At 44.0% G+C, this 25,120-nt stretch overlaps 1 protein-coding gene across 4 annotated transcripts in view; it reads left to right on the top strand.

Moving 5' to 3' along the window:
* The window catches only part of fmnl2a (formin-like 2a), a 51,300-nt gene that overhangs the window by 17,799 nt on the left and 8,381 nt on the right, over positions 1 to 25,120 (top strand). For all 4 annotated transcript variants that reach the window (XM_053440196.1, XM_053440199.1, XM_053440197.1 and 1 more), the window contains exons 3-20: positions 3,526 to 3,606; positions 8,234 to 8,310; positions 11,353 to 11,436; positions 12,374 to 12,529; positions 16,526 to 16,634; positions 16,840 to 16,916; positions 18,075 to 18,168; positions 19,632 to 19,706; positions 20,679 to 20,789; positions 21,011 to 21,160; positions 21,544 to 21,645; positions 21,827 to 22,160; positions 22,317 to 22,499; positions 23,666 to 23,790; positions 23,881 to 24,083; positions 24,492 to 24,726; positions 24,867 to 24,935; positions 25,025 to 25,105. In XM_053440196.1, coding sequence (XP_053296171.1) covers positions 3,526 to 3,606; positions 8,234 to 8,310; positions 11,353 to 11,436; positions 12,374 to 12,529; positions 16,526 to 16,634; positions 16,840 to 16,916; positions 18,075 to 18,168; positions 19,632 to 19,706; positions 20,679 to 20,789; positions 21,011 to 21,160; positions 21,544 to 21,645; positions 21,827 to 22,160; positions 22,317 to 22,499; positions 23,666 to 23,790; positions 23,881 to 24,083; positions 24,492 to 24,726; positions 24,867 to 24,935; positions 25,025 to 25,105 — 2,346 coding nt within the window. The remainder of the gene's footprint in view (positions 1 to 3,525; positions 3,607 to 8,233; positions 8,311 to 11,352; positions 11,437 to 12,373; positions 12,530 to 16,525; positions 16,635 to 16,839; positions 16,917 to 18,074; positions 18,169 to 19,631; positions 19,707 to 20,678; positions 20,790 to 21,010; positions 21,161 to 21,543; positions 21,646 to 21,826; positions 22,161 to 22,316; positions 22,500 to 23,665; positions 23,791 to 23,880; positions 24,084 to 24,491; positions 24,727 to 24,866; positions 24,936 to 25,024; positions 25,106 to 25,120) is intronic.

The following is a 25,120-nucleotide window of genomic DNA, read 5'->3' as shown; positions in this document are numbered from 1 at the left end:
GCGCCAGTGCAGCGTTGAGGAAATAACAGAGGGTGCATGTTGTGCACCGAGCTGTGATCTGAGTGCTCCACTCAGCCCGCAACCTCCGTGCCATGGAGTTGTTCTGCATCCCTGAGCAGAGGAGAAAAAAGAAAAACGGAGACCAGATCAAGACCACCACCCACTAAAGCTGTATTGATGGCCACTGACCCTGAAGGGAACTGTGCCAGAGGGAGCCCACGCTGCCGCTGACCAGCAGACAGACATCCTCTTTCAGTTAAGAGAGGGCTCGTGTGTTCCTCTCTCAGACCTGAAGTGAAAATAGTGGGTTTCCTCTTCATTGTAAGTGAAGCGGTCGACACCTAAACACAGCGCAGGGATATTACTGACAAGAGAGGGGAAAACCCAATACGCTATAGAGTCGTCCAATCAGTCTTATCTATGTCTACAATGACGGGTATCAAATGTAGGTGTGGAGCTTATATCATTGTTCAATACAATTATTTTAACATGGCAGAACATTACTGAACCAGTCGTCTGATGTCTGTACCGTCCCCTTGTTCTCCCAACAAGCTTATACCCATGACAGCGCAGGCAGCTCAGGGAGTAAAGTGTTTTCTGTGTGACAGCTACAGTGAATCTCCTTATGTAACCATTGCAACAGTGATAGTGGGAGGCGGAGATGACAGGTGCACCCCCCCCCCCCCCCTTTGAAAAAACATGCCCTGTATAGTTTTAAATATGAAATCATGAGGCTTTATGAAGGACGGAAACATTTCTGTTGATGAGGAAGAAATCTGGAGTAAAGGAGACGACATGGTTCCTATAGAAGTGGCTCTTACAGCTCAGTCGAATGCACCCAAACCACTTTCCACTGATCCGTGATCTCCCCTCTCGAGGCGGCTCTCGTCAGGTGCAGAGGGGGGGGGGGATTTGTACCTCACCTCTCAAATTAAGCCCAGACCAGCTCTCCCAGACAAAACCACCTCAGAGAGCATGTTGGAACCAGTTTTATATGAGCTCCTTAAAGCCAGACATGTGTTCTTTATGATACACTCTCCTGCTTCATGTATTTACAGCCTGTTTCCATTCCATGCATTTCTTTGCATGCAACAGGGTGTATTCAGCAGCACCAAGCGTCTGCCAGATTTCTTCTTTTATCGCAGCTCTGGAGCAAATGAAAGTCTCAACCGGGACCGAGCTGTCCGTCAGCTGTGTCCATGACGGGCAGCTCTCTTTCCTGACACCGCTGTTTTCGTGAGATAGTCGCTCTGGAGCATGGAGAAATGTGATGTGGCCGATAACGCAGCAGAGCCAGGAGCATTTGATTCAGGGTTACAAACACAGAGGAAAAGACATTAAGCGTATAATCGAATTTCATCTCGATCGAGATTTGAGATTAGTTCTCTGTTCATTTATTTGCTGTAATTTGCTGTAATTTGTGGGATTGTGATATTGAATTTCATGTCAGTGTAAAGTATATCTGAGAGTGTGTCTACCACCCCCACATTAATTGGCACTCAATTAGTTTCGATGGGGTTTTGTTGGAAACTCATGTATACTGGTAAAATACATGGCTATAATAACAGTATGTATGCTTGTTTGTTTAATTTTGATGAAAGTAAATTAAGATACCACTGCGGAGATAAAGGTTTCAACTCCCAGTTCCCAGTTTTTTCTGGCTTGAGTCTCTTTGTGAAGACATGTTGTGTGGGAAACCAGTGAGGGACCGTTGTCCTTGTCGCTGCGCTTGTGCCTCATTGGTCGGTGCCTCTGCACAGTTTGTGGTTAAATCTACCCACGATTTACTGTAGGTTGTTACTGGCATGGGGGGGGGGGGGTGGTGGTGGTGAAGTGGTCTGTGACTGCTGAACCACATGAACCCGAAAGAAACAGGGCATTTCAAATTAGTGAGAAAAACAGGAAAATAAAATGTAATCCACCAAACACCTACTTGCTCTGGTGGAAAACTGTTAAGAACTTGCTCGAGAACAAAAACAACACTTACATTAAGTTTATTGTTTTTGAACTGGCATTGAGTGGGTTGTTTTTTGTTGCAGGCTAGATGACCCACCTCCACTATCGGGCAGCTGTGGCTCAGACAGTAGAGAGGGCCGCACACTAACCGCTATATCAATGTGTGTGAATGAGCGGTTGATAAGACATGGGAAAGCACTCTATGAATATAATCCCTTTACCATATTTACCGAATAGACTCCGAATAAACCATGCAGCTGCTGAGTTTGTGGATGTACAGACCTCCACCAGCTGACTGATGCATGTGTGACTTCCTACCATACCGGTATAAGAGCCCACTTATGTTCCATATCTTCATCTGAGATTCATGGGAATGTTTGTGCGCTCTGAACATCAGATTCTGTTCCTTGAAAGTCTTCACCTTGAAGTCAGACATCTGTCCTGGCTGGTCGGCAAAGAAAGGAAATGCTGCTGCTCTTTCCCCTCCCGTGTGAAGAATGAATTTCTTGGCGTTTTCAGTCTCTGTTCTGATGCAGCATTGTCTGTTAACTCACTCATCATTCATGCCACTGTTACGTAGCGCTCAGCCTGCTCTAAATACGGTTTCCCGCTCAACACACTGATCCAAATCCAGCACTAATCTGTTGTATTTATATTTAGAGCACAATAACGTGAGGGATTTGACCTAAAACCTGTTCCTGGCTGAACACGGGACATGTACTCACACAATCCCTGAGACAGATTCTGCTCTTTTGCGCTCATTAAACTAATGACAATAATTATCGGAACGATCAGTGTGTGATATTCTGCCGGCTGGATGACCTCAGCTGTCGCAGTCTCCTTGCTCAGTGTTTATCAGACTCTGGCCAGTGATCTGCACAGTTCGTCACCTTCCTGCTGTCATCCACCTGTGTGGCAGCTAAACACAAGTGTTGAAGAAGAATCGTTTAACTTTTAATGTTTTCTAACAGGCCAAACATGCTGTGTCAGCACAGTTGTCCCCACACAGGTTGTCTTGAAGTGCGATGTGTGAATTATCCTCGAAAAGCCCCAAAGTGAATTTGAAATCTCCAAGAAAAGCAAACCGATACCGGTTTCTTGACACCTGAAGTCAACCACACACACACGTGACCTTTATATAAAAGGTTTATCTCCCAGTAAAGCGGCTTCTTAGCACAGGAGTCATTGTCGTTATTTTCATTCAGCCTCTTAAAGTTGAACATAATCTGTGGATCCCATCAGTTGAAGGATAACTCAAGGGTGTAATTCACTCAGAGCCTGTTCAGTTTTAATCTGACGGCTTTAGTGTCAATAACAGTTTCCTGTGAACAGGAGATGTGCTCAGACCTCTGACAGCGGGATTGTTCTTATTACATCATACAATTGTGTTTGTGTGTGTGTCACACAGTTCCACAGAACTGTCACAAATCAAATCTTCATTCAAAAGGAATTTCTGGAATGTTCAAATGTGTTTTTTTAAATGTTTAACTTACTCTCTTTCCTGGTTTCTGTTCTGTTTTCTCACTCAGCTGTCTGCCCACCTCACGCTTGTTTTCCTTTTTTTCACAGGAGCGATTCCAGGTGAAAAACCCGCCTCACACGTACCTGCAGAAGCTGAGGAGTTATCTAGACCCAGCAGTCACAAGAAAGGTGAATGCCCTCTTTCAAACGCTCTGTCCTTTTCCACTGGCCCGGCTGTTCCGCAGCTGCAGCTTCTTTCCTTCCCCTTCGACCCTCTATCTCCTGTTCAGGATATCCCTGCAGCTGAGGAAAGATTGCACACAGGGTTCCTGCAGGAGACGACTTGGGAACTTTAGTTTTAAAACAGGCGGCCGTGGGGTTCAGTGAGAAAAAGAGACAGTTGTACATCTGGCACGCCCAGGTCTGAGAAAGTACTGTCCGGCTGAAGAGTCATTAGGCCCGACACCATGAGGAGAGAGAAGTGTAGTTACTTGAAGGAAGAGGAGAATAATAGTGATGCAGACAGTCGGACTTCGGCATCGACCTGACCTCGCAGCGTGGCAGGAACTCACCGAAGGTATCGAGCAGCTACATGATAAGAATAGTCTTATGTCCTGGCAGCAGCCCGCTCAGTGTGTTTCCTTGGTGGGCTGCAGAGGAGAGTAGATGGAGGGGCTCCATGAAGCCAAGAATCAGCCAGCTCTCAGGCTTTGCCAAATTTCAGTCTTTCTGGCCTGAGTGATAGTCGTGTGGGGAGTGCTGGGACACCAGTCTCTATGATAAACAAATTAACCAACAGCCTCTGCCAGAATAACAACAAATTACTGAATAATTCAGTTTTGCACTGACTGGAATAAAAAATTCAGCTGGAATGGCATGAAGAGCGATGACAGTGGCAAAAGGGGAACAAATGGGCACAGACAGGCACATGTACACACTGAGTTACATCTTTCTGCCTCATTTTTATAAAAGAGTTAAGGTTTTGCCGGAGGTATTGTGAAGTGTAGCTTCATTCATTTAGTTTCATACAGATAACGGGTTAAAAAAAGGAACTGTAACAGTAATATGGTTGGCTAAAAGAAAGCAAATGACTAACTAAAAGTAATGGACAAATTGATAAGAACTTGCTAACTATATTGGATAAGTGATTGAAATATCTCAAATTAAAGTGGATGTTATAAATGAGTAAAACAGCTAAAAAGTAATGGACTAAATTTGCGAAATTGCTAAAAGCTAAGTTGAATAACTAACTCAATATAAGGGATAAATGAATGAAATGGACAAAAAAACAACAACTGGCTGTTCAATTTTGTGATCATATAGTGAAACATAAGGTTTTAAATAATTTCGGGGGAACCACTGGTTCACACTGCTGCTGCATGCCTGTGGTTTCTGAATCATAATGTGAAAGATAACACACACAAGTAGATCTGGTAAAAGCCAGAGTGACGCAAGTTAACGGAGACAAAGTCGACACAACATGAGGTCAACGCGTGACAGTCTGTACCAGTCTCAAGGTGATAGACATGAAGGCCTGTTGACAGCTGGTATGGATCTGGCTGTGAAAAAGTATTAAGTAGTAGTGTATATAAGTGTATCTCGTCAATTCCTCCTTCTCTAGTGCTTTTGAGCAAGGCACACCAACTAACTGCTCAAAGGTAAGATAGTCAGGATCCATTTTCTTCTTAAACATGGCGAATTGGGACTTTTAGCCTTGATGCTTTGTGCACTGCCTGAGTTGCCCTTCTTGTAAAATGCATTGCTCCCGAAGAAAACAAAATCGACAAGTTTTAGAGGTGCTAGGAGTTCACCCCAGGTCAGAACCAGGTGAACATCCCCCCTCACACTTACTGTTAAGCATTCGTGTTTAGCTGACAGACAGAGTGGTATTGATCTTCTCCTAAAACTTTCAGCAAGAAAGTATTTTCCAAAACGTTGCCCTCTCTTCCTTTTTTTGACCTTGGTTAAACCTCTCTGGGTGTAAGCACCATCATGGCTGAATGACCTCATCAGAAGCAGACAGCCACAAGTGTCTGTTTGTTTTGCATCCTTCTCTTTTCTTGTTTAAACTCATCCGGGGCCACATGACTAACTGGGTCTCTATACAACCATTATGGATTAGACAACCTTTGAGGGACCTCCCTAAACCTCACTTTGTTCATTTGTCGTCTCGTTTCATCGGCTGTTTGTGTTTAGTCTCATCGGCCGAGACACGTGGGATTTGGGGAAATCAGCCTGTTCAAAAACCTCCAAGCAGACCCAGACGCAGGAGTTGAATGAGTAAAGTGAGAAGGGAGAGGGAGGGAGGGAGGGAAAGGCTGAATGATGGAGGGCTAAAGGGGGGAGAAAGAGATGGACAGAATGCAGGGGAGAGAGAGAGACAAAAAAACGGCACAAGAGAGCACGGAGGAAAAGAAAGAGTTATGGGCTTCTTCCCTCATTCCTGCTCCATCCCCCTTTTCTTCAAACTCAAACAATTGTGCCACTGTGAGCGAGCTGGAGGTCATTGCCTCTGCTTTCCATAGGCAGGCTCCGGTGCATTCCTCTGGGCTGCTCCCAGCCAATAGGCAGCCAAGGAGGAAGAGCTCCGGTCCAACTAGTCCCCAAGAATGTATCAGCCATTGATTTGTTTCCAGGATGACCCCTCCTGAGCTCGCACTCCCCCAAATTTCTCCCTGTTTCTCCCTCCCCCAGCACCGGTTATATGTCCCGTCTCCCTGCGCTCACTTGCTTCCTTTCACTTCTCCCTCTCTGTCTCCCCTCTCTCTCTCTCTCTCGTTCCCTCTGTCGGCTTGTCTCTCGGTGATGCAGCTGGTAGTACTTAAAGTGTGGTGTGTAGTGTGTTTGGTGGGAGAAGAAGAAGTTGAAGGGGGAGTCAGGGGGTGCCTCTGGGAGCTTGCGCAGTATTCCTAAATATGCTTTGCTTTCCACAAAGACACACAAAGGACTCCTCCCTAATAAAAACACTCTGTTTCTCATCTCCTCGTGTGCCAAACGCACACCGCCCAAGCCCAAAGACACAGACTACAGGGAGAGAGAGGGAGAGAGAGAGAGACTCCAGCTATGGGAACAGCTCTCTTCTCAGTGAATGTTAATAATAGGTTAACACTGGGCTGAGTTCTGTTTCCTCCCTGATACTAACACATCATGGAAAGTGACCCGGCCCTCCCTCCAACCCTGGATCTCTTCTCTGCTCCTCTCTTCTCCTCTCAAGTTTATAGTGACCTCATGTTTATAATGATTCTAAAAAACTGTGGTTAAGAAGCAAACTCTGACATTTGAGCAGCTGGAAATAGGAAAGTTGTGTTGTTTCTGCCTGCGAAATAATGAATTTAATATATAAATGCTGACAACAAATCATTTAATTTATTAATTTATTCGGTTGCTGTTGCAGAAGTGAAGCTGTTTGGTTGGGCCGGGACTTTTTCAGTTTCACACTGAACAGAGTTACTGAAACCAAACTTAGTAAATAGAAACTAGGGTTTGTGGTAATTTCCTTAAAGTAACAACACTATGTTTTTTTTGACAGCACTTCCATTGTAAATCAATCAGATTCATCTATTTGCATTGCTAATCAATCATCTCTGTGGTTGATTAAATGTTTTATTTATTATTAATTAATTATAATTTAAAACATTTATACATTTGTTTCAAAATTCAATGTTTGACCAAAACCTTATTATTAAATTATTAAATTTTTCCTTCCTACCAATATAGATATTACTGCAAATGAAGAGTTGTCAGACTTTTATCTTTTTTTATTTCCACCTCAAATAACAGGCAACAAACTGGGTCCAAAGGTATAGAAACTCCACAAACTTTAAGAGTTTTCTCATTATTCCATTCTTTACTTTTTTTTTTACCCTAACACACTATAATATTTTGAACTTCACAGGGATATATGCATTCAGATTTTTCTCTCTTCCTGTCATATTAAAACTGTACCAGGTGAAGAGGGATTTGCTTGGCTTTTTATTTTTTTTATTTTTTTAAACAGCGCAGAAATCCCTAAACAAAATACAAAAAAATCCTTTTGTCTTGCGAGGAACTGTTTGAACTGCAGAAGACAGCGACACATATTAAAAACTGAATTTTTACTTTTCGCCTCTCCTCTGATGCAACAGTCTCACTCCCTCTCATCTGGGATTCCCCCCGTCGCACTGAGGTCGCTGGTGCTCGATCACCACCGGTCATTTTCTCTGCCTCTTTTGTCCCTGCGGTTGTGTAACAGCCTGAAGGGCCCTTTGTTTTGGGTTTCTGCGGATCACCTCCTGTCAGAGGATGGATTCAAAAGTGAAACACGCTCACGTTCTCTCTATTTGCTCTTGTTTTTCTGTTTCATCTGCGAGCGCGGCTCCAAACCCTCATGCACGTCTCTCCCAAACCTCCTTCTAGTCACCACAGTAACAGGCAACAAGAATGTGTGTATGTGGGTCCGCCTGGTGTCCCGGTCGGGTCTTAGAGGTAACCAATTAGGGGACTTGATTTTATCATGCCACTACCAGGAAGGATTACTGGACCAGCATGAGCACACAAGATAACAGGAACTATTTCTATATTCACAGTTTCCAGTCACTCAGCTTCTCTTTTAGCCTGTTGAATAGTAACTGATGAGAACAACCTGGTCACGGCGTTGATCTTCTGGTTTATAATCAGCGCTGCTCTTTTCTGTTTTCAAATATAAATGTCACCGTGTCTGTTTGTCCGACCTTTAAAAGTTCTCCCCAGCCAAAAAATCCCTGTGCTACCACTCACCAGCTTTACACTCCTTTGGGTGTGATGAAATATTAACTTGCCCCTTTCTTCCCTTCCCCAGAAATTCAGACGGAGGGTTCAGGAGTCCACCCAAGTCCTGAGAGAACTGGAAATTTCATTACGGACCAATCACATAGGGTGAGTCACGGCAGGATTGTGTGAAGCTTGTGCAGAGCTGAAAGTCCTGGACCTGGTTATATTAGAATCAGGGGGGAGAAAAAAGTCTGGCATTCCAGACACCCGGAGACGCTGACGCTATAACCGCCACCACCATCCCCCATTCATCTCTACGCTCCGTCCTAATATTACACAGAAAAGCCGTGTGGCGATGGAGGATAGATGAATCGATTGATTGTTCGGTGCGGCCGACACGTGAACAGCCTCTGGAGGAAGGAAAACACGTTTTTCTTTCTGCACAACTCGAAACAAATCGGCGTTTCAATTTACCATCCTGTTCCTGTAGAGGTATTATAGGAGATGCTGCTAAATGATTATGCAACAGATAAAAAAACGTATTCAGTTTTCTCCTGTAATTCCAGGTATTCCAGGATAACAAGCGCAGACCTGTCACAGCTGATACTGATCCAGTGCAGCTCCGTCAGCCTCACTGAAAGATCAATATCTCAGTGAGAGTTAGTGAGATACAAGGTTCCACTGTTTCGTCTCCCTCCAGATCACAAGACCTGTTTGTTCGATTAGAGGCCCTTGATAGACACTCAGCATTATTAATAAGGCCTAATGCATTCTGGGATCTGTAGGATCATTTATCAAGGCAAGCCCTAAGCTAATTAGAATCAGGTTTTTATTTAATGTGACGGTCAAATAAATATAAGCAGTACACAAAGTAGACACGGGTCACAATACGTCTCATAGTTTCAATAACAGAGAATTTACCAGATATAAGTGAAATCAATGAAAATAAATGTTATAGTTCTTAACCGATGAGATATTAGACAAATAAAGGAATACAGCAGCATTAAAGGGGAACTGGGCCAATTTTAGAAATTGATTAATGGGATACTGAGTGTACTAATGAAACGTCAGCATTCATTAGTCGGGATGAGGATGAGAGCCAACAGCTGAGTGGGATGTTGGAGGTCGGCGACCACAGGAGACATTCGCCGTTTTCAGACATTAAACCCAGAAAATTGGATGCAGATATTTTCTGGAGTTTGTCTTTTAAAAATATGAAGAACGCAGCAGGAGATCGTCTGGGTCAGATGCTTTCACAACAACAGGAACATGTCCAAAATGTCTGGCAGGAAACGTTCTGCAACAGAGCAACTGATTCGCACATCTGCGTTCCCACATACAGCTCCTCTGGAAAATGTCGGGATTTCATTGCACGTCGGAAAGCAACCACAAAAGACCCTGTAGATTGTAGACTCTGTGTCGAGGACAGGAAGTATAAGAAACTTTGAGGGCATCTGCTGGCTACAGACTGTTGTGACAGCAGAGAGGCAGAGATACTAGTTACACAACCATCACAAGATCTCAAATACACACACACAAACCGACACACACGCACATGATCTAAACTACCTCTCTTAATCCCTCTGTTGTTCTCTTTGTCCTCCCCCTCACATATTACTTAACTGCGATTCATCCATTTCATTCTGGAGAAATTCTCTGATCATCTCATGTTTCTGACAACACCGTCTCTCACACGCCTCCGCGCTGTTTACACACCGATCGGATTCGGCTCCCTCCAACCAAAATAAACTCCAGAGCGGCGAACCGGAGACGACACCCATCTGGCCCGGCAGTCCAGGCGCTGTTTGGATTAACTCCTTTTTGTTGATAACTAGATTACTTTATTAATCGACCTAATCTAGATTAGGCAATGAGGCATTACCATGATGGCAGAGCGATGGGGAGAGAGATTGGGAGGGGGGAGGGGGGTGGCGAGAAGGCAAGATGTGTGTCCCCCCCCCCCGCTCAGACAGGGAATGAATCTGCTCCTTTTCTGAGGTGGAACAGAGAAACGTATTTGTCATGTAAGCTGTGTATAATAAGCAGATTGTCCCCGCAGTGTGCACAGGGACAGTCCCAGCTCCCTGTCTGCTCCTCACATGTTGCTCAGTGGCCAACAACATGTGGTGAATGGGAGGATTGTTACTAAGTGTCCTCAGTGGTAATGATTACCATGTGGTCCGAAAGCAGGCCACACCCCCAAGCCCTTTGAAAAACACATGGGGCCCTACCAGGCACCGCTAGCCTGGACGCTCTCGTTAGTCTCACTCACTCCCATGCAGCTACGCCACGGGGGACCCTAATAAAGAAGCAGCTAGTGGATTTTTAAAGCAGCTTAGTCCTACATCTTCATCAGCGCGGTGCCACTCAAAAAGCCAGCCTGTGTGTCATTATGTTTATGCCCTGCAAATTTCTCTTAATCACCGAGCAATCAGGCCTGGCGAAGCTTCAATAAAAGTAAACAGCAAAAGACACGGCGCTCTAATAGGAAGCGATCACATAAAGATGTTCAGGGATTCGGCTCACGTCGCTCATGACGTTGGAAGGAGAACAGAAAAGTTGCCAAAGGTAGCGGGAGCTGTCCTGTGAAGAACTCAGCTGCTCTGTGCAGAACACAACGTGTGCTGAATGGGTGGCCCACTTCAGTGTCTGTAAGGAAGGTGGGAACAGGCTTTTGATCATTCTGGGGACTTGTCTTTATCAGAGTTACAAAGTGTGTGTGCCGTAGAGACCGAGCAAGACACTGTGTGTGTGTTGAATCTTTTGCGATCACATGCATGTGTGATGTGTTTGGAAGGCAGGAAGCTTTGAAGTCTGTTGAACGCATCATTACATTTCTTCTTGGTAAAGATGGAGAGTGAGGGTGAATGATCAGAAAACATCTCTACATTGAGGTCAGGTACAGTCAAACCCGGCAGCGAGTTATAGAAAGAACGAAATAACATGAGATGTTATACACAGAAACATCGGAAAATATCTCTTATTGTAATGGCAACTTATTTTCCTGATCTTAAGCAGGGAGGACTTCTATGTACAGTTTCTCTTTCATAGTCTTTAAGCTGAATTGTATTTTCTCTGATTTTTCAATAGACTTAACACAGAAACTTTTGACTATGAAGATCTAACCAAAACCTAATCCTTTGATTCTCCAAGAGTCTGTCTGCCGATCAACCTTTTGAGTTAACCTTGTTTTCATCCTCTCTTCAGGTGGGTGAGAGAATTCCTAAATGAAGAGAACAAAGGCCTGGACGTGCTGGTGGAGTATCTTTCTTTCGCACAGTATGCTGTCACGTAAGTCACCACCAGCTTTTTCTCTCTTTACCATGTTTGTGTATATGCAGGGCAGACAGCCAACACAATGCTGCTATTCTGCACAGCCGCTGATGCATCACCACACCGCGCCGGCACCACCACGACAACGACCACCGCCACTGCTGCTGCCGCCCGGTTGTCAGAAACACTGAGTCACCCGGGGCCCGCTGCTGACACATTGGCGCTGTCTATTATAGCAACCATAGGCAAACTATTCATGGGTTGACTGTGTGATTATTAGTCAGTCCCAAAATCTGTGCACAGGGCCAAAGAGCCACAGTGTTAAATTTAAAACTCCCCCCACCTCATTATGTGTTATTATGGTCTGTCCACTGGAAACAGTGAATGGTTAGCTCTAAGTGTGTTCGGGCATACAAAAACTGAAACTAGCAGTTCTTTCCAAAGTTTCTGCCAAGCACAACTTAACATGAGCCATGGTAAACACACACACAGCAGATATGTGTAAATGTCATCGACAGGTCTATGATAGGCTACTAACCCTAACCCGATCACAAACCATCTTTGAGAAAAAAATATTTTATGTGTACTTTCACTTTTTTGCTAGGTTCATAGGTCATATTGGTCCGAGGCTGCCACTGCTAACTACACATTGTTTAGCTTAGATTAGCCTCTGGTTAAAGGTGCTCTTAGGACTGGCATGGAAAGGCCTTTTGCTAGCATGCTAGAAAAAGGCCTACGGTACAAGTAGCGTGTGTTAGTGATACTGATGTTAGCCAAACCGTTTTTCAATGTTTTTACTGCTACTGTCATGTTTCAAATGAAGTTAATTTTCACTTGCATGTTAGCTGTCACAACATATCTGAAGGGATCATTTGTAAAAAATTGTGTTTTCAATAAAATACCGTGTTCTATTCTGTATCATATTCTATCATATTCGATGTCTTTGCTCTGACAGGTTTGATGGAGACTGTCTGGAGAATAACCCAGAAGCTACGATAGACAAGTCGAAGCCCTGGAGCCGCTCTATAGAAGACCTTCATGGAAGCAGCACGCTGCCGTCCCCCATCACGGGGAACGGCATCACACGTGGCGGGCGACATTCCACCATACGGTACAATACACACACAAGCTGCAGGATTCACCATTAACCCTTTGTTTGAAGTTAACCAGTGTTCAGCTGGAGCTATGTGATTGCACCGTGATTCCTATTGAGTAGCCACACACTTCATAAGATGCCAGCAGCCGGTTGGTGCAGTCATGAGGTCTGTAAGACTTTAAATGGCTTAAGGCACATTTCGGCCGCAGCGTGCGTTTGTCTGGATTTATTTTTATTTTTGGATTGTCAGACTCGGGCTGGTTCTGCACATGACTGTGACACATGATGGACAGTGATTTCCCCTGGGACAGATGATGTCGGCGGAAGGAAAAATCTCTTCAACGGAATGAATCGCTTTTTCCTGTTTTGTTGTTATGCATACAGGCAATTTTAACTCCACTTCCTGAGCACAAAATATTTCACAGCAGTTAATTCATAAGCCCATGCTAATATACGCTCTGCGGCACAAATCCTATTCATTTGTGCTTTATTTCTCTAATCCTCCCTGTCATTCCATTGATGTCTCGGTACAGAACTGGCTGTGACTTCTGCGACCTCTAATCCATTTGTTTGACGAGGATAACTTTAAGACATTTTACACAAAGACCTCTATTGATTCAACGAGGCACATGTCTGCTGAAGACGAAATCCATGCATGATGATAGTCAGCCAATTCTATTCATTGTCGTAGTTGTCGAAAGTAAGACTTTGTTTTTGCCAAGTAATCTATATATAAAGCTAGTAAATGAAGCACAGACAAAAAGAATGTCACACTTTAATTCAGTGAGTTGGACGCTGGAAGTTTTCCATAAGTCATTACCATAGACTTTACATAAAGATGGACGACACTTGTGTCCTGCCTCCCATTGCATAGACATGAAGCCAAAATATAAATAGTTTGTGCAGTGACGACTGTTCAGTATCGAGATCCTGCCGATAAACAAACTCGATCGCAGGTCAGCCTCAGCTGTCAATCAATGACGTTTCAGCTCGTAAACCTATGTGACAAGAAATATCCAAAATGACAGAAAAGGTCTTTGAGAAAAATGTATTCTACTTGTGGTTTGCCTTTTTTAGTTTGGTCTGTGTCCCATCTGCTAACACGGAGGAGGCGGGGTTTATGATCTCTACTGATTCTAGCCAATAGGGAGCAATCAAGACGATTTGGCTTCCCTTTTGGGAGCTGTCATGTTGTCTGTTGTTATAAACAGTTTGTGGTCTTTACCAGACGTTGATAAAACTGATATCTTCTCTATTTCAAGCCACAACTGTAAGTTTGTCATAATTGATGGAAACTTTCCCTTGAGACCTGTTGCTGAACATCCCGAGTTTTTTTTAACATACTCATTAAATTACTGAACTAGTCCACTGTAGCTTTTGTACGTTAACTATTTTAATATCCAAGGAGTTCATTAAACTGTTATCTATATATTCTATGTCTATATTATTATGTCTGTCACCCAAGTGAAATACTTCTATTATCATGATAATCTGTAAAATGGCCCTTCACTCCTCCTTGACTTCACTAATGACCGTCTGCTGCCTGCATCTGTTAGCATTGTGTCATGACTTGAGCGTGTGCAGTAACGTGTAACAGGTCAGTGTCTTCACTGGGGCTGACTGTCTCCTCTGTTCTGTCCTCGTGTTCCTCCATAGTCGTCTCCTCCACTGTCTGCCCGTCTTCGACAGCAGGCAGGTCTCAGCTCCGCTCTGCTGGCTCACAGCGAGCTTTGTGCAGCCTCAACCATCCCCGCTCCCTCCCCACACACATACAGTCGCAAACAATCCCCCCCCTGCCTCATTGTACTTTATACCTCTCTGCTAGCGGTGCCCAGTTTATTTGTCCCGCTGTCTGTGTCGGGGATGTGAATTATTCGTACTGCCAGCCCCCCCTCCCGCGCTTCAGACTGAATTCTTCTTTGCTTGGAGCAAATGGATTTTCTGCACTCGTTGTTCTTTCCCCTGCGCCTGTGTGCTGCTTGTGTGGCTCCCTAAATGCCATTCTGTGCAGAAGCTTGCCTAGTTTCTGCAGAAGTCCTGTAAAGAGCTGATTACTAGTCCACAACCAGCACAGATAGATTAGGCCCCCCTTAAATACCTTCTGTATTTTGGATGCATGATGAAGAAGCACTGTCTCAGTGATTTAATCATTTCTAAATGTCCTATTGTCCATTATACAGAATCTTTGTCCCTTATGCTGCTGTTTAGATGAGCTTTGAATTAGAATAAAGTGAACTCGTTAATAACTGGATTTCAAATTAAGACTTGTGTGTATGTGTCTTCTTCAAACTGCCACCTTGAAGATCACCAAGCACGCTGAGCTGTCCAAAGTGCTCTCAAATCAAACGGTACGCCTGTAGAACTGCACAGAGATAGAAAGAAAACCCATAGCTGTGTTTGTCTGTGTTTTACAAACCTGTTGTCGTCGTCAGTGTGTGATGTTCTGTGGTGGTGTTTGTAATCTGTTCATTATGCTGTTGTCGTTTTGAGAAAACATGCTGGCAGCTTTCTGGATTGAACACACATGTTTCCTACTCAGTGAATTCATTTCATTTCATCCACTGAACATAACTTCATCTTTTCCCTCTAACTCTGTGCTCTTTACAGTTACAATGAGACAAACATGGGATTCAGATTCCACCCGGATTTGTATATCAATACTTTTCGATACGTCTCACCATCCACTGCTTCAAAACTTTATCTTTTTACTTGCCCTTAGTTCTTAAACTCAATCTAATGTAAACATTAAGGAAATAAGTATTTCTCATTAAACAGATACAAATATCAAATTCCCAACCTACTTCCATTAAATCATCATCTCACTATTTTTCAAGGTTAAGCTCTAAACTGTGTCCGACTGTTTCTTCCTGTTTTCTGATCGACTTGGAATGAACTGAATTGCCAAGTCATGAATTTGTTGTACTTCACTACACTTACTTGAATCTTTCTACTCGTCTTCCTGTGCTGTGAATCCCTCTGTGTGGTGTTTATTGTGTTTATATAAAAAGTTCAGCTGAGTAATTTCCGACAAGCCAGAGCAGGTTGAGGCATGACAGAAGTCGGGTCTTTTGTAATCATTAGTTTGTTATTTGCGATTAAGAAATTATTCGTCACTTGATCCTGAAGTCATTTGTTCCGAGTCGTGCCACACCTAAGATTGGATGTTGATTCAGCAGGAGATGAAGAAATTACTTGTGTCAGAAATTGTCTCATGAACAATTTAATGCATTTATGTTTTGCAACTGGCTAGTGACACAAGGTAGACACACAGAGACAATTATCAAGTTTAACAGTTTGTTTTGGTTCTGAGTCACGTTTACAAATGTTTTAACTCATTTTAGTTCAAACGTTTCAAGTTACAGATGCATATGTTACCATTACTGACACAAAACTGCTGCCACTTCCTTACATGCGCGCGCACACACACTCACACACATACACACACAGCTTTGTGACTCAGAGAAATGGAGCCTTCAGGCACCGGAGAGCTGACACGAATCAGCGTGTCTATCAGCAGCCTGAAGACACATATCTCTCCCAGTAACCAGGCTGCTAATTGAACCTTGTGACTTAAGTCTGAAAATAAACTGGGGTTTTTTTGTTTGTTTTTTTTCCCCCCCTACTGGCTCAACATATCCTTCATTAATTCTACTGCTCCGCTGTTTCTCTCTGACTGTGAGTTGTGAGTTGCAGCGGGAGTAAAAGGTCTTGTTTTTGTCCACAGCACAATCACTGCGCTGCATGCAAATGACTGGCTCCTATTGTGTAAGCTGTAAGTGATATCTTTGAGAGGGCCGTAGATTATATGGCTCTTGTGTGTCCGTGTGTTAATGTAAGGTGGCGTGGCGGTTTAATAGCCTCCCTTATGTGAAGGGCTCATTCTCTAATGGCATCTGTTTTCTTGTTTTTGTTCAGATGGTTGTAGACCTGAAACCTCCTCTTAGTGAGATAGTTGTTTTTTTGGCTCTTTTCACTCACTTGTTATTTTGTTTTGTATGATTTGAATTTCAGCTCCAACACGCTGCCCAGCCGGCGAACGCTGAAAAACTCCAGACTGGTCTGTAAAAAGGACGACGTCCACGTCTGCATCATGTGCCTGCGTGCTATCATGAACTACCAGGTAAAGCCCTCTGCATTCTGGACGTCCTGGGCCTTTGGACTGAATCACATTTATCTAACGTGATCAAATTACATTCTTTCAACTGCCTATTCTTCACATTTCATTTATTATGCAGCAGAACACACTTATTTCTCATTCACTGTCTCCTTTTCACCGTTAATCAACTTATTTGTCTTTGTCTTTCTCCCCTTCACTCATCTTCCAGTATGGCTTCAACATGGTCATGTCACACCCACATGCTGTGAATGAAATTGCACTAAGTCTCAACAATAAAAACCCCAGGTAAGTTCAAACCAGAAGTTCAAAAATAACCCCAAGAGCAGACATATCATAACATAAAAAGATCCAAACATTAGTCCGACTTGGACCCAAATTGGAAAGGGAACATTCAGAGTCCAGTGTCGGGCTCAGTGCACCTGCAGTCTGATCCAGAGTGTTGTTGCTCTGGGGCACATTCATCCAGACAGACGGGTCAGGCCACCGCTGGCACACACTAGCTGCTTACTGAGGCAGCCACCAGAAGGACTCACTTCTCTCTGTGTGTGTGTGTGTGTGTGGGCTGGTGTGTTTCCACTTCATGGCCCAGGGCAGAAGGATTCCCTCAAAAATGAATGTGAAACCACTTTGCATCACCTGTCACATGGAGTCTCATCCAGGCAGAGAAATCCTGCATGAATGAACCAAAGACTGGACCCACTCTGTCTTGTGCGCTCCAAAACACACACACACACACACACACACACACACACACACACACACACACACACACACACACACACACACACACACACACACACACACACACAAACGGATTAGGCCCCAAGTATTAATATTTCATACCTGCTGCTTAATCCAAAGGATTAAAATGTGGAGCTCTCTCACCTTCGATGATCTGATACTACAAAGCTATGTTTCACACCTCCTAGTGTCAGTGTGTCAGGATTTTTAAGTTTTATAATACTCAATAGGGCCTGATGATATCACCAAAAATGATATCGAGATATACATGTTCATATCAGTCGATAGTGATATCATGATGTCACATTATTATAGATTTTTCCTCCTACTGGATTAAGTTTGTGGTTCTAAAAAGAAAAATATATCACCGAGCTTGATCAATTATTTGTTATACCTCCTCACTGTGCTTGCACAATATATAAGCATTATGTTTGATGTAGGGTATATTGAACCTGTTATATTTGCTATTGATGAAAATTATATTGCGGTAATTACTGATTGTTTTATTTTTCCGCCACATTTATAAAATTCTAGGTCATTAATTGTATTAAACACACATCAGTTCAGTTTTACATTAAAGCTTCAGTGTTGGTAGAAAATGACTGTTTTGTGTTTTCCGTGTGCTTGAGTACAAGTTAGCTGCATTGCAGACACTTGTAATTTACTCCCCATCCCTCCCTCTGTTCTCTCCTCATCTTACAGAACTAAAGCTCTGGTCCTCGAGCTCCTGGCGGCGGTCTGTCTCGTGAGAGGAGGCCACGAAATTATTCTCTCTGCGTTTGACAACTTCAAGGAGGTAGGAGACGAATATGTCATTACATTTTTACTCTGTGATTTCAAACAGTGACTCAGCGCCAGAGGAATGCTCCTCCTGGCAAATTCCTCCCGCTGCAAAACAGTAGCATCTAGGAATGAACACTTTGACAACAAATAACAGACACCGGGTTAGCTGCATAACTCGGGATGACTTCCTGAGACAACAGCGAGGTGTGTGTGTGTGTGTATGTGTTAGGTGGATTAGACGGACACATCAAAGCTGAGATAAGCAGATAAACAAATGTTAAAGACCACCTTACCCTGACCCATGTCTGTCTGGATGAGGTATTCTGACTCCCGGAGAAAAGAGTGGGAGGTTGTGTGATGGAGCAGCCCCGGGTTGTTGCATCCGGCCCACAAACATGGGCCGACTGCGGGTTAATGCAATATTTACACCCCTGAATGAAATATTGAGTGTTGCTCTCAAAGGCATTGGCATTAGTGGGAGAATAAAGCTCGGGGAGGACGCAGCTCGTCTAATGAGATGAAGGTAGAGAAATGATCATGGTTGCGTTGGCTGCTGGGAAAGCGTGAGGATGACCTCGCACGCTCTGTATTTTTGTCTTACTGAGTCTCAAATGTTAGATTTGCCTAGAGACTTTGATAATCTCGAGTCAGAAGTTGGATGAAGGGGCTGAGGGCGGAGGCTGGAGGCTCTGGGTTGTTATTCAGAGGTTTTGGGATACGCACCCCTCCACTTTATTCCTCCCTTCCCCTTCAATTCTTTATCACGCCCGGTCTCCCTCATTGCCCTCCTCCTGACCTGTCTGAACTGCAGGCAACTCTCGCTTGCTCTCTCAACCTCTTTCTTAAGAAGTCTCTCAATGTTTTTTCTTTTTGTCTCCTACATTCACCAGGGCTTTTACTGACGGAACAAAAAGAATGACTAGGGGCAAATTGGGGGGGGGAAATGGGATATTTGGATAATAAAGTCGTAATTGAATGAGAACAAGCTGTAATATTACGAGAATACATTATTTTTTTAAATAACCAGGAAGGAGAACCCATGCTTGCAGGAGTTACACTTATTCTGGATCCAAAATCGTGAAATTAATGTAATTTGAATATCACTAAACATAGTTATTATCACTCTAAACCTTGTGTGCAGCAACAAACATCACTTTCTTTAAGAAAACAGTGTCACCAGGATTTTGTTTTTTTATTTTGTCAGCCCTCTATAAGCCACCAACAAACACCCTCATCTCTCTTAGTAGCACAAGATTGTTTTAATCCTTGTGATGCTTGAGGGTGAAGTGATTATTTTGTTAGTGTAAGTCTGACATCTTAGATATTAAGACTTAAATCACATGCCAATTATCACTGTAAATGATGCAAGGTAGGTGGTGCGGGTGTTATTAATGCAAATCACCTGACTGATTGCATTGATCTCTGTTTCTTCCTCTCTTCACCTCTTTGAATCCGGTGATGTGCTTTGTTTTGCAGGTTTGTGTGGAGGAGCAGCGGTTCGAGAAGCTAATGGAGTATTTCAAGAACGAGGACAACAACATTGACTTCATGGTATGTACGCACACACACACACACACACACATACACACACACACACACACACACACACACACAATCCTAATGATTACTGATTGTGTGATTGCCCCTGGCTCCCTCGTACATCACTAGGCAAACCGCAGGTGGTTTTTGAGTCTTTTTGAGCTCAAGAGATCCAGAATCAAGGCGTTCACCACTGCCGAGGGTTCAAAGCACAAGCTAGTGATGCAGTGCTGAACGTCACACTGCAGCGACCCGAAGCAAAGAGGCCGCGACAGACCCGTTGTGTCGAAGCTGAGGAATGTTAATGATCCTGGCTGATAAGAATTAAAAGACACCGGGAACATAGAGCCAACTCAGACAGGATTCTTATCTCTATATCCTTTTAAGTGGGGGATGTACACAGTGTGTGTTTTTGTGTGTGCGTTAAAACCAACAGAGCCTGTGTTTAAATAGACCTTCAACAGGACTTTAAATTGAGCTTCTGTCACAAGTCGTCTGACAGCAACACTAAAGCAAACAGACTTTGTCAAAGCCGCCACGACTGAGCTTCTTACAGTGAAGTTCATTAAGCCACTATCACTTTAGTGTGTGTGTGTGTAGGACCCTATGAAAAGATCCCTCTTTAGATCAAATGCAACCAATGAAGTTAAACTGGCAGATTTTTGTTCATTTGTCTCTTTCACTCCTTTTAATCAGCCAGATAAGCTCCTCTGCCCGATATATAAACACAATCATCTGGACTTATACACCCAACTTCAAAGAATCAATATTAATAAAACAAGAGATGTGATAATCAGCATGAAACCATTTCAGAGTCGTAGAAAGTCTCAAACCTGTATAAAATCTTGTTAACTTGTCTTTTCAGCCGTTTGGGCCATAAAACATTTTAGTTATGTGTACAAGTGTTTCAATACCATTCAGAAAGCCTATGGTTACTGTGTGTCCCCATCCACTGACTTTATTGTGTCTGTTAATATTCCATAGGTGGCATGTATGCAGTTCATCAACATTGTCGTGCACTCTGTGGAGGACATGAACTTCAGGGTTCATCTACAGTTTGACTTCACCAAGCTGTTCCTGGACGACTACTTGGACGTGAGTTGAGAGACGATGTGTGGAGAGGCGGTCCAGAGCGTGCAGTGTGTTGTCTTTACAGTCGTCAATAAGGTCTTCAGAGAGTCCGCTCTGTAAATCCTCGTCTCCTGCCTCGCTGCAGCTGGGAGATCGATGCTGAGGACTAGAAAACTGAATACCTCCCCACTCTCACTACCCTGGCGTCTTTGCTCGGATTGTCACGCCATTTCTTTGTTTTCCAGAAACTAAAACACACAGAGAGCGATAAGCTGCAGGTGCAGATCCAGGCGTACTTGGATAACGTCTTCGATGTGGGAGCCCTCCTGGAGGACGCCGAGACCAAAAACGCTGCCCTGGAGCGGGTGGAGGAGCTGGAGGAGAATATGTCTCATGTGAGAGCCCACGACTGTTTGTATTACCGTGTGAAGATCCATCTTCTCTCTTGCAGAAGGCGACACTCTAACATCCAACATGTCAGGATGTTGATGGCACCGTGAATTGACAGGGTGTTGGGCGTACGTGTGCGGCTCCTGTCACATTTACTTGTCGTCATTCAGTTCCCTCTCAGCATGAGATTTACAATGATCTAATGTGTCCGCTGTCAACCACAGTGTCTATATGGACACTTTGAAGTCCTCACAGTGTGTTTTACTCTGGAATAATAAACGTTAAATGCCATATATCTGGATTGCTTTGACTTACTTAGCTGGACGTGGCCTTTGCAGTGATTTTGTGTCACTGTGTAACCTCCTCTTTCTCGTTGTTGTTTGTATAGATGTCAGAGAAGCTGCAGGACATGGAGAATGAGGCCATGTCCAAGATCGTGGAGCTGGAGAAGCAGCTGATGCAAAGGAACAAGGATCTTGAATCCATCAGGGTCAGACTCTTTCAGTTGTCATTTACTTAATTGTGAAATCCAAGAATCAAGTCGACTTATAATAAACTGTTGTAAACATGTTGACTTTTTAGATTTCCACTCTCTGGTGTCTGATTTCTTTATCCTTTGTTCTGGAATTTGTCTCTTCTAAATTCTTTGTCTCTCTCTCTTCCTCACGCAGGAAGTCTACAAAGACACCAGCTCGCAGGTTCACTCCCTGCGGCAGATGTTGAAGGAGAAGGACGAGACTATCCAGCGATCTTCTAACCTGGAGAGGAAGATCCACGAGCTGGAGAAGCAGGGCACCATCAAGATCCATAAGAAGGGAGACGGGGACATCTCCATCCTGCCTTTGCCGCCCCCCGGCGTGGAGGGCGTGTTGGGGGGCGTGCCGGGCGGCGTGATCGGAGGAACAATTGGATCTGTCAGTCCAAACCATGTAGGCCTTGGAGCGGGCACGCCGGGTCCACCACCACCACCACCACCTCCTCCTCCACTGCCAGTGAACGGCACATGTAAGTTTAACATTAGTCCAGTTTTCTAACTTATTAACATGTAAAAAGAAGATTTTACTCCTGTGTAAAAAAACAATACAACTTTATTATAAATAACTCAACTGTCAAAACATCAGTTTTGTTTTTGTTGACCCTCCCATCTCTACTCGCTCCTAGTGCTAAACGGACCTTCATTGGTCATTCCGACAATGGTGGCGCCTCCTCCGCCGCCTCCTCCTCCACCCCCTCCTCCACCCCCAGGACTATCCTCAGGCCCTCCGCCTCCTCCACCTCCTCCCATGGCTCCACCACTGCCCGGCTGTGGGACGCCCACGGTCATCATGAACTCTGGGTTAGCCGGTAAGGAACGATACACAACATATATTTCATTTTCTTATAGTGGGCCCAGCAGCTTCTTTCTTTAGGTCGTCAGAAATATCAGATCAGCAGAAGCTCATTTAATAGCTTTTCTTGCTTCAGTAGAGCTGTGAGGAAATCCAGTTGTATCCCCACCACTGTCCTCCACACATTTTTATTTATGTTATGTTCTGCAGCTGCTTCACAGTAAAACTCCTCTTGCTCCATTATGTTTTTATGCTTTAAAACTTTCTCACAAACTTCTACCACTTTCTTACTGACCTGTCTTCCAATTGATTCTTTCTTTTTTTTCTGCCGACCAGAGGGACCCATCAAACTTTTCTGTAGGTTATACCTGTCATGTCTGCCCCCCCCTTGTTCCCTTCCTTCCCCTCAAGTTCCCCACAAGTTTTGAAAATGGTATTTTAAGTCTTTAAATCAAAGGACAACAGATTCACACCGGGGAAAGCTACATATAAAATACCATATTTCAAACTTTTGCCTGATTTACCCTCACACCTTGCTGTGGTGCTGTGTGTGTGTGTGTGTGTGTGTGTGTGTGTGTGTGTGTGTGTGTGTGTGTGTGTGTGTGTGTGTGTGTGTGTGTGTGTGTGTGTGTGTGTGTGTGTGTGTGTGTGTGTGTGTGTGTGTGTGTGTGTGTGTGTGTGTGTGTGTGTGAATTTGTGATCACCACATCTTGAGTGTTGGTTGCATGTTGAGACACAGACCTGCTGTGGTACACTGATAAAAAGAAATGATAAGTATAGCGGTAATACTCTTCACCTTTATAATGATAGTCACTTTCCGTCCCTGCTGACGCCATCTCAGCTCTCTGCCTCAACGAATCCCGTCAGGCGGCTACAAATAGTTTTAATCTCTGTCAATGATTAGTTTGTCACTTGGCCAGGAAGGGAATTCTCACCATATGCACCTTTTACTGTGCAGGTTTAACCTTGTTCTCCTGCCTGAGCACAGAGGCTTCACTCTCCTTGGGGGGGAATTAGATGAGGGATTGTTTTAGACTTCACACAGAACTAGGAGTTATATCCATGTGTGTCACAGACCTCTGATACCCATCCACCCCATCACCTGCACGTGTGTGTGTGTGTCTGTGTGTGTTCTCTGATGGTAAGATTCACGCGGTGCTAACTCGTCTGTGCCCTGTGTAGCCGTCAAGATCAAGAAACCCATCAAGACGAAGTTCCGCATGCCCGTCTTCAACTGGGTCGCGCTTAAACCGAACCAGATCAACGGCACCGTCTTCAATGAGATTGACGATGAGAGGATCCTGGAGGTAAAGAGTCTCCCTTCACTCGTCTGTTGTTCAGCCATGTCCATGTCCGTGTCCTCGACGTGCATGTGACTCTTTGTCGACATCTTTCAGGACTTGAACGTGGACGAGTTCGAGGAGATGTTCAAGACGAAAGCCCAGGGCCCGTCCATTGACATCACTTTGAGCAAGCACAAGGTGATCCAGAAGGGACCCAGCAAGGTGACCCTGCTGGAATCCAACAGGGCAAAGAACCTGGCCATCACGCTGAGGAAAGTGGGGAAGGCGCCCGAGGAGATCTGCAAGGCCATTCAGCTGTAAGCCCTTTCAAAATAAAACAAAAAGACCCCTGATACCTAGGGAGTTTTTAATGTTGTCACCTAGTTAATATGGGATGTAACCATGAGAATATATTTTCAGGTGAAAGCCTTTATTGTTTTTTTATTATTTATTGTCATGATTTATATTTGTATTATACATACATTCAGATTTCCAACCCAGTACAGCGAGCATTGAATCTCAATTTCCACAATTCTGTGCATATACGATATTACAAACACAGATTCAAATGACTGAAATAAAAGAAATTGAAATAAATATATCGGTACAAAAACAATACAAAAAAGAAAGATAAAAATCTGCATGTGAAGCAGTTTATTGGATGATCTGTGTCTTTTACTTTTACTTCCATTCTGTTAAACACCTCTGCTCTGCCCGTCGTCCAGACTGGACCTGCGCACTCTGCCCGTGGACTTCGTGGAGTGTCTGATGCGCTTCCAGCCCACAGAGAACGAGATCAAAGTCATGCGTCAGTTTGAAAAGGAGCGCAAGCCGGTGGAGACCCTGACGGACGAGGACCGCTTCATGATGCAGTTCTGCAAGATCGAGCGGCTCATGCAGAAGATGACCATCATGGCCTTCATCGGCAACTTCTCCGAGAGCATTACGATGCTCACGCCGGTGAGTTCTCCCACTAAATCAACCACTAAATATCTAAATAATTACACCATCGAAGACGCCTCCTTCACATTATTGTTGTATTATTACTGGTTTGTGATGTTGGAATCGTAGAAAGCAACAATCTGTTTGTGTCTCTGCAGCAACTTCACGCAGTCATCGCAGCGTCGGTGTCCATCAAGTCGTCACAGAAGCTGAAGAAGATTCTTGAGGTAATTGAACCCGTTGTGTTTAGCCTGAGCCTAATGTTGGATCCATGTGTCGTTCCCTCTCTCACATTTGTGCTCATGCTGTTGTGCAGATTATCTTGGCACTTGGAAACTACATGAACAGCAGCAAAAGAGGAGCGGTGTACGGCTTCAAGCTGCAGAGTCTAGACTTGGTAAGTGGAAAATGC

Source organism: Pleuronectes platessa, chromosome 14 (assembly GCF_947347685.1).
Source record: "Pleuronectes platessa chromosome 14, fPlePla1.1, whole genome shotgun sequence".
In the NCBI taxonomy this organism is placed as follows: Eukaryota; Metazoa; Chordata; class Actinopteri; order Pleuronectiformes; family Pleuronectidae; genus Pleuronectes; species Pleuronectes platessa.
Note: the sequence above shows the minus strand (reverse complement) of the source record. Positions and strands in the feature narration are given on the sequence as shown.